This window comes from Chanodichthys erythropterus, chromosome 10, assembly GCF_024489055.1.
Source record: "Chanodichthys erythropterus isolate Z2021 chromosome 10, ASM2448905v1, whole genome shotgun sequence".
In the NCBI taxonomy this organism is placed as follows: domain Eukaryota; kingdom Metazoa; phylum Chordata; class Actinopteri; order Cypriniformes; family Xenocyprididae; genus Chanodichthys; species Chanodichthys erythropterus.
In genome coordinates this window covers 59,523,385-59,533,337 of record NC_090230.1, presented here as the reverse complement: position 1 = coordinate 59,533,337, position 9,953 = coordinate 59,523,385, and the positions used below count along the sequence as shown (strand labels likewise).

The following is a 9,953-nucleotide window of genomic DNA, read 5'->3' as shown; positions in this document are numbered from 1 at the left end:
ATTTCCAACATATGTGCATTTCTCAGATGCACTTTGGATCATTTATGCAATAGGGGAAATGGTTTTTTTACTTGAAGCTGTGCACCAACTGACCATCGTTCTCAGAAAGAGAAGCCTCTATTTACAGCGTTTACGCCCATCATCACACCCGCATATGAAGCTGCCGTTTTCTGTGTGCTTCCTTTTTTGTGGGTTTTTCTTCTTCTTGAGAATGATTCGAATCTCTGACGAAGTTCTTAAAATACTTACACATCCTATGAATGCAGATGAAAAGAGATGAAAACAATTCCTTGCTGCAATCATGTGACTAAATAACCAGTATTTCTGAAAGAAAAGGCCAGCACTATCAGGCAGCTATCAGAAACCATGGCTCAGAGCTAAAGCTCAAATGACCCTGAGTCAGAGGGATATTTCTTCCTGACACGAGAAGAAGATCACTAGAGTTAAGACTCAGTATATGCGGAACACACTAGCCAAACAATGCAAAATAGTTTGCGTAAAACTACAAGACAGTCAGATGATCTGTATCCTTTACTGTTTGTACACATTTATCCTTGTGACCGTTCAGAGACACTAATTTAAAAAAAAAAAGCATGTTACACCAAAACACTTATGTACAAACGACTACAAAAAAAAGGTTATGAAGTCACTTTAATGGGAAAAAAGATAACATCCCCGTTTTGCCAGCATATGCTTACAACAGTCAATAAAATATCATCCTGTTAGCCAATGATATCTAAAGAGTTGATCAAAGGACACATTTTAAACATAAAAAAGTTGTACTTTATTAGATTGTCTGTGGAACTTTTACACACAAATATTGGGCAACTGTAAATAAGCATCACACATTTCAGCATGTACTTTGGTGTGGATATCCACCAGAAGATGGCTAGAGCTCAACTGATTCCAGTTATCACACCCACATATTTATAATGCGCTGTTATTCACTGTAACATAGGAGTATCAGTCATGCTAGATTGGCTGCTCCCTGGTTGCATGTCTGACATATTTTTGCAGCTTAAACAGGAGTAAACACACCTTTCCTATGTCAACCGTAACTGGAAAACGACAGCAGACTAGTGTGCAGGCAGGGAGCCACCAACACACGACTGGAACGCAGGCTCACGGTCATGAGCGCCTGGATGTATGCATGATTTACAGTTACGCAAAACTGCTTGCGTTGAGAATGGGCATCATGAGATTGACGACGGCGTCTGGCCTCGGGGTTGCTCTACTGTTTCCATTGTCATTCAGCATGCATGCAGCTAGGGTCCAGAACAGCACCTTTATAAGTTCTCATATAGCACCATTTTTTCATATATATATATATGTGTGAAGTTTGTCAGGACCCTACTGTTGGCATGCACAAACGTCAATTTTAAGCTTCATATTTCTCCATATATGTATCCTACATATTTCAACCTTTTAAAAACATTACAAGGCAAATCAGGAATATTCATACTGTACCATACATGTTAAACAGAAACTAATACAGTACTCACATTAAAGAAAGTGCTACTAGACAGAACCATTTCTTTCTTGTTTTTGATTCGTATAATATTAAAAGGCTCTACAGGAGGACACACTACATTACATTATCTAAAGGTACACAAAAACATCTTTTAAAAATTTTGCCATCTTTTAAAATCATTTACCAAACACTGACACGTCTTAATTCCAACTGCAGATGGTCAACACAAAGATAAAAAAGGAACAACTCAAGAAAGCTTGTGAACAACCACTCTGTTTTCTTTTTTTAGAACATCACATTACCCACAAAACTACCAAGAACAAATACAGAAGTTTATGCATCTCTGCTCTGATATTTCCAGAAAGAATATTTTACTTTTTGACTCTGTGTTATTGTTCATTTTATTTGCGAGATCATGTTATCGCATTCGAAATACTTTTTTTCCCGTTTCTTTTGTTTTCTTATATCATGCGTACAAAATGTTACGTTTTAGAGATGAAGGCAAACTACGTTGGAGCAACAATTTGTAACCCTAAATTCAATCATTACAACCACAGTGTAATGATTTTAAGGCCTATGGGTTGACTTCAGTACATGTTATGCATAACAGTCCAATTTCATGAATTCAAGTGTTTAGAGTAACTTGGATATAGCTGCAATACAATAGCATTTTGAGATGGCCTTATAAATTGACATAGCTGTTTCCTCTAACACTACAGAAAAATAGACAGCAGTCTTCCCAATAATTGCTTTTTAAAATGAAATCAGTCATTTTATCTGGGTGATAAAACTGTGTACACTAGCAATAATTATACACCACCTATACATAAAGCAAGAAAAACATCATACGAACACTGCTCTCTTCTGGTCATGCATTGCACATACACGTATAACAAGCATACTTCTACTCGTTTTCTTTGTTGGGAACAAACCTGTACTCAGATTTTTAAAGTGCACACGGTTCATCCATTTCGCGCCAGCTTTTATACTGCTTCATAAGTAAGAGGAAATAACCTGCCGCTGCCATTCAAGGGTAACTTTATAAATATTTTGATGCCCTTGGAAGAAAAAAAGGGGGAGATAACAACTGCCTCATCATTCCTACCTTCTAAATATAGGTAATCTGAACACTAGGCATTATGACCCACACTAGTATATTCTGCCTCCTATAGCAGCCCTTATTGTAAGAAATCTGTGTGCAGACAGTCAAAGGAAACGAACCAGACAATGAGAACAATACAATCACAGACTGAATACTTGGTGTCAGTGATACGCTTATCAGACACATCGCAACCAAATGTGATCGAAATAAACCAAGAAGTGCAAAGAGCAAACAGATGAATGCACTTCTGAAAGGCTGAGGTGTTCATTTGGGAGCACGATTGTCACTCTTCTCACATGGGGCACATACGAAGTTCCTCTTTGCAGTGGTGAAGCAGCTCAAAGTGCTGTTTAAATAAAGTGCTTCCTGTAGGAGGTGTCTGTTATAGATCAGCATCTTAAAGGCTTAGTTCACCCAAAAATGAAAATTCTGTCATTAATCACTCACCCTCATGTCGTAAGACCTTTGTTCATCTTCGGAACACAAATTAGGACATTTTTGATGATATCCAAGAGCTTTCTGACAGCAATTTAACCTCCACTTTCAAGGTCTATATGCAAACACTTAAATTACACTCAATGATTTTTTTATCATAAATAAAGTTTAGAATTACATAATCATATTTCTATTCCAATTCGTTTTTTGAAATATAAATATTTAAATCACTGTCATAACTGATTTATTCAAACATGCATTAAATATTGAAGAACATTAAAAATTATAATGAATATGTATCGGTGCATAGCTATACTGATCAGAATGTTTCTTTCTAGAGTTAATTTTTTCTAGTTGACTATTGAGTTTATGGTCACTGAATATGTTTTTCTGAGGTAAATGTGATGTTACGTCGCATTGTTTACGAGCTGTTCTATTGACGTCTTTCCGAGGTTGAAACACTGATTGAGCTATTAAACGAGACATGATACGGATTTCGGTAAGTTGTGCTGTATATTTTAACATACCTTCAGATGTTTAGTTGTGTCTATTTCGCGCTGTAACTGGTATTAAAGCGGAGGAGAGGACGTTCACATGCACTCCGTGCTGCTGCTTCTCTTTAACTGAGGCGCTAAAGCGATCTGTCACGTCACATTAAACAGCGCCAAAATGGTATTTATTTTTTGAATCTCATAATAAGATGGACGTCATTTGAAATCTGAGACTTTGCTTCATATCAAAAGTAGCAAAGCACAAAGATTATTGCGATTTATTGGATGGGAGGCGCTACATATTCTGCTCATTCATCAACTGAAAACAGACTAGACTAATTGATTCTTGGGATTTAAGAATCGATATTGGTTCATAAAAATGAGAATCAATTAAAATCGAGAAATCGATATTTTTTTATCCAGCCCTATCATTCTCATACGCTGTTTACGTCCAGCTCTTCCAGGTTCTACATCAGAACACAGAGTCATTATTGGCTGGCTCTGCCGTCAGCATCACACGCATACGTTGTGCTGCTCACATGCTCAATACTGAGCCATCATTCTGACGTAAAACCTGGAAGTGCTGGACGTAAAAAGCACAGTAGTATTATTTTAAGCGTCAACTATTTTAACAATGTCTTTAGTACCTTTCTGGAACTTAAAAGCGGTGGTTAAATTGCTGTCTATTGAGGAGTCAGAAAGCTCTCAGATATCATCAAAAATATCTTAATTTGTGTTCCGAAGATGAACGAAGGTCTTACGGGTGTGGAACGACATGAGGGTCAGTAATTAATGACAGAATTTTCATTTTTGGGTGAACTAACCCTTTAACACTAACCCATAGAACGTACCCATAATTCAGTCATATTCTGAAACAAGATTAATATTCTCTCTCTCTCTCTCTCACACACAAACACACACACACACACACACACTTACGAAAAGAGAAGAAAAGGTATTAGGTGACATCTGTTGATAGCTGAGAACTCAAAACGTATCAATAGAAGTGCCGAAACGAATTGCTTTTCCTGTCAGCTGGACAGTAATTACAGTACAAATAAACAGAAGCCAACTCCTAAAACCAATGCAAAAATTCCTTTAGTTGTGCTTCAACGAGAAAACAACTGCCTAGATGCACGAATGTCATGCCTCTAAATGCTACAAGCCCAGAAAAAAAGGTTTGGTAAAGGCAACTATAGATAACATATGCTTTTTGTGTTTTTCATAATAGTACACTACTGCTTGTATTATATTCAATAGAAATTCAGTATGCAGAATACATACTGTGCATAGTATGCCCAATTTCAGTGTAGATTTTAAAACTGTATGCCAAAATCTGCAAAATCATTTCCCACAATCCAATGAATTGGGCATGAAAGACATCTGGGGATGCAGCTATTTGCTTGTAATTTGTTTATTTTATCCTACGCCATATAAAAAAGGAATGATTATTAGTTATTAGTTATGCAGTAGGAAATATGTATGATAATATGTTGTTTTAACCACAGCTTGTTTTAAGCAGAATGACATCATGTCAAACGCATTTAACCTTTTTTTTTTTTTTTTTTTTTAGATCTTTGTAAATCCATAATGCAACACCTCACATAACCATCCAAACCAAGCTATATTACATTCTGCTATTTAAAACGAACATAATTTAACAGCCCATTCATGTTCGCTTTGCTTTTGCACAGTTCTCGTTTAATCCCACTGACAGGGACTGATGAAAATAATATATTGCACACCAATCAAGAGTGATTCAGCATTTGTCTTGTCAGAGAGATGGAAAAAATCCATTATTTAAAGCCATGTTTAAACGCTTTTAAATAAACCTAATCTTGGTGTTTGCGTTCATCATTTATGCTAAAGCCACACAATGTCATATTTGATGCTCTATAGTTTAAGCACCTCATTAAATTGGATATTTTTCATTAGGCTAGTGTGTAAATAATTCATCCAAATAATGTAAATATTAAATGCACTTTTTGGTTTCTGATTTCAGATGGGGAAAGTAATGTTTTTGTGCATTGGCAAAGTGTAGCCATTCTTTTGATCATTGAGATGAAGTCAGACTTCAAGGGGGGGGGCCCTCACTTTGGACCATCAAAATACTCCAGCACTCGATCGTTCAGAACGAATTTGTGCAGTGTATCTCTGACATAAGTGCTTGATAAGATCTTGATTATTTGATTCCCAGCTCTGAGAAATTGCACAGCAGCCTCATACATGTAAAGCCTGGGAAGAAGCATTGGATGCAAGAGACCAAGTCCTAATGCTCTCATAAGCACGCTCTCTCTCTCTCTCACACACACACACACACACACACACTCACTGAAATACTGCACCTGTCCGGTCCCACACACACACTGCAACCCCAGCAGAGCCTCTCTGCACAGGGACAAGCCGTTTGGACTCTGCCTAGATTCATATCAACTACAATAATGGCCATGAACAGAAGGGGCCGGACGGTCCGCTAGAGGTACAACTAACAAGAGCAAGATCAGAAACAGTAGTCTGCGTCAATCCTCGTGCTCCTCCGTGTCTGTCCTCTTCTCTTTATGACAGCTGAAGATGTGTCGCATCTCCTCCTCGTACCTCATGAAGTTCTCCCCAAAGCGCGCCCAGGCTTTCAGCGGGACGGTGATGGTGTTCCTGTAGGGCTGCCGGACCTCGCTGATCTTCAGAAACACGCCGAACCTGTTCGAGCCCACATCGAAGTAAAAGCGCTTGTTGTCGACGCGGAACGACGCCGCCTCGGGCAGTTCGGGCGACTCGTCGTGGTTCCGCGCGCAGGCCCGCTCGGGTTCGTCGTCGCCGTAGTCGTCGATGAGCTGAGACAGCGCGTCTCGGAACTCGATGAGCCCTTGCGCGGGCAGCACGATGGTCTGCTCGATGCCCTGCCCGTAGTAACCCATGCCGCCGTGTCCTCGGGTGACGGTCTGCCTGATGCGCAGGAACCGGCCGCGCTGGTTCTCCTTCAGGTCCAGGTAGTACTTTCTGTTGTCCCGCTCGATGAACTCGCTCTTCAGCACCCGGTGCGTCTGCTCCTCCGATGCGGCGGAGCCGCTGGGAGACGCCGCTTGGTCCGCTGCTCTCCGGCGGGGTTCCAGCGCGCGGCCCTGGCCGTTGCTCTGCTCCTCCGGTCGGCGGTCCGGCGCCTGGCATCCTCGGAGCCCTATGTGCGCGTAGTAATCGATGAAGTCGCCCAGGCAGTAGCGCAAGTCGGGCGCCATGGACATGGACAGGGTGAGTTTGCTCTTGCGGATGTTGTCGTGTCTGCCTCGGCCGATCCACACCTCAGCGATCTTCAGGAAGCGGCCGCGGGTGCTCTGCTTCACGTCCAGGTAGAAGCGCTTCTTCTGGATGTCCACGCGCTTGGATGCGAGCTCCTGTATGTCTGACGCTTTGCTGCTCGCGTACTGCTGCGAGTATCCTGATGTCATCCTGCCTCTGCCTCTGTCCGTGCCCCTCCGGTGACTATCGGCCATAATCATTCACGGCGCTTCATCATCTCTCCGCTCTGTATTATTCCGCTTATCGACAACTCGAGCTCCGGCGAGTCTCCTCGACTGACCTGAAAATGGCAGCAGCAGCGGCTCCGCTTAAAACGGCTCATCGACTTCCTTTGTCCTGATGAAAGGTCAAGCGAAGCGCGGAGGCACGTACCGTTTGCACCATATTTTAAAAGCTCTTGTTTTTCGCCTCACCATCCATCTGACACATATTCCTGCCAGCTGGAGTGAGAGAGACAAGCGGATCTCTATGGAGGGCGCCGCTGCTGTAGTGCGAATGAACCCAATGACCCACTCCCCCTCCCTCTACCACACACAGGGGCGCGCACGCGCGCGCTTCACAGCGCAGCTCAACTTAACTCACATACCGCTTCTGCGTACTACAACACGCACTCCACTGCGCACACGGCAAAATATGTAGTAGTACACCACCAATAGTATTATACTACTATTGTACATTGTAGTTCTACAGTATACCACCACATGTCGCTTTTCAATGGAAGTTCATTTCCGCCACATACAATAAATCATGCTTTTGTAAATCATGACATAAAGAGTCGAAAATATGGCATACTAATTCATAATTATGACATATAGAAATTATGACATTACCCCTCTGGTGTTATTTGGTCATTTTAAACAGAAAAAAAAAATATTTAAAAATCGCTTCTTCATCAGAATGCTATGAAACTTTTACTTTAATGGCAGTCGCTATGTAACCACCACCAAAAAAAAAAAAAGTAAAAAATTGTGGATTCGAAAAAGCTAAATGGACATAAAAAAGTTGTTCAGACTTGTGTTGTTCGCGGTCAAAAATGACCATCATTGTAAATGAATGCAAAAATACGATTTTTGTGTAATCTACAAAATCATCCATGATGTTAAACAGCAATGAAGGGGTAACACTCTAAAATATCAAGAGTGCGAAAATAGAAACATGATGAATATGACATTGAGAAATTGATGATATGATCAATTAATGCAGAAAATTAACTAATTCCAAAGGATTCACATACTTTTTCTTGCCACTCTATCCTCTATCCCCTAAAACTTCCTGCATTTTTACATTAAAATTAGGGCTGTATATTTAACAAGTTAATTAGATTAATTAATTAAATTAAAATTAATTCATTAAAAAATAAAAATCGTTAAAAATTTGAATGCATTTAACACACTTGCCCCGCCCCAAACCTATGTAGGTCATCTGACATTATCCACCTTATTCCTGAAAAGCCTGCTGCGTTTTGAATTATGCGTGGCACTTCCAGTTTTTTTGGAACTTCCATTCAAAAAGACTGAAATGTATCATTTCAAATCACAAGGTTGCCCTACAACTAAATCTTATCTGTCAGTTTGACTGAATGAGCTGTCAATTTTGCTTCATGTTTTATTTTCAGACATCATGAGAATTAACGTAACGCTTTGTGACTTTATAATAAGAATATCTATGTCAAGAGCTCTTTTCAGTCGCTGCATTCTTTTTCTCATGATTACCCCCCAACCCTCCTTTGCATTCCGCTGTAATAGTATGAAAAAGGACAACATATCCTACACATATGTGGTGTGTTCTTCCGATTTAATTTACAATATCCCATTAATAATTGACTGGAATGAATGAAGAATCTCTCGTTTTCTTCTTTAAATCCTCGTGTCTCTTTCCAGGTTTGTTTTAGGTAGCCTAAATACAATTTATTATCTGTCAAAATGACGGAAATCACATTGAAATAGTATCACGCAGTGCTTTAGTTAATAAACATTTTGATTAATGCAACGTGAGTTACGCCAGGGGTGTCAAACTCATTTTAGGGTGAGGGCCGGATTAGAAAAAAATGGACCATGTGCGGACCGAATTACCTTTAAAAAAAAAAAAAAAAAAACCTTAGTGTGCTGATAGTTGCATTAATATTAAACATATAGAAAACTAGTACACTGCTCTTTAAAACTGCATTTGTTTCTACACCGAAAATATTTGATTTTTAAAATAATGCTTTATTTATTTATTTTTTTATTAGTGATGCACCTATTTTGATTTTTCATGGCCAATTCCAAATTTTAAGAAGCAAATTGGCCGATTCTGATACTGGTTGCAAACTTTTTATTTTTTTTAAGCAAATTTAATTGTTGTTTGTTCAAAAAATATGTGTAGCTCTTTGATATTAGAGGCAAACACTGCATTTTTATCACAATCCCAACAAAAATTTTATGTGCATGAGCAGTTATTTTTAATTGAAATTACTGTATAATTTCCAGATTAAACGCAAAAACCGCATGGTCTGACTTCAGCTTTGTGAAATTATGCGACATAAGACACTTGCACAAAACAAAATCAGCAGACGGACTGAATGAAAATACAAATTCACTCTCTGACAGTAGGTAGCGCTTATGGAACAGCAGTGATATAGCGTTTCCATGGTTACCGCTATAAGCAAAGCTGCGTTTATAAATAGACTAACGTACTACTTTGTACGGAGATAAGAGGAAAAGCCATCAAAACTTTTCTGAAGAAAAAAGTTCCCTTCAGAGATACATTCATATCAATCCCAATTTAATATTTTATTTATCTTCCTATTTTTCGCAACAGTGAGCTTGTACATGATAGAGTATTTTCTCTGCTGGGGCGTCTGTTCTCCTCTTTGTGTCCGTATTCAGCGTGTTAACGTCCTGTTTACAGACTTCGTAAATATTTTCACAAAAATGAAATTTTGGGAAGTTATTACAATGCAGTTTGTTTGCAATCCCAGAATAAAGATTGACCAAAATAAAACTAAAAAACGTTTGGATTTATGGCCAGTGAACTAGTGGATCTCTATTTTTTTTATTATTATTATTGGTGTTAAAAATCATCCCCCGGGTCAGATTGGACACCTTTGGGGGCGACATTCGGCCCGCGGGCCGTATGTTTGACACCCCTGAGTTAAGCAATATCACAAGAGTAACTGAGT

At 39.4% G+C, this 9,953-nt stretch overlaps 1 protein-coding gene across 1 annotated transcript; it reads right to left on the bottom strand.

Moving 5' to 3' along the window:
• Positions 1–679: 679 nt before the first annotated feature.
• On the bottom strand, positions 680–7,305 carry purg (purine-rich element binding protein G). The gene has a single exon (XM_067398434.1). The coding sequence runs from the start codon at positions 6,991–6,993 to the stop codon at positions 6,019–6,021; it is 975 nt and encodes a 324-aa protein (XP_067254535.1). The 5' UTR covers positions 6,994–7,305; the 3' UTR covers positions 680–6,018.
• Between the last annotated feature and the right edge of the window lie 2,648 nt (positions 7,306–9,953).

Excerpts from the sequence above, each read along its gene's own strand:
- purg (XM_067398434.1), bottom strand. The coding sequence starts at position 6,993 with ATGATTATGGCCGATAGTCACCGGAGGGGCACGGACAGAGGCAGAGGC.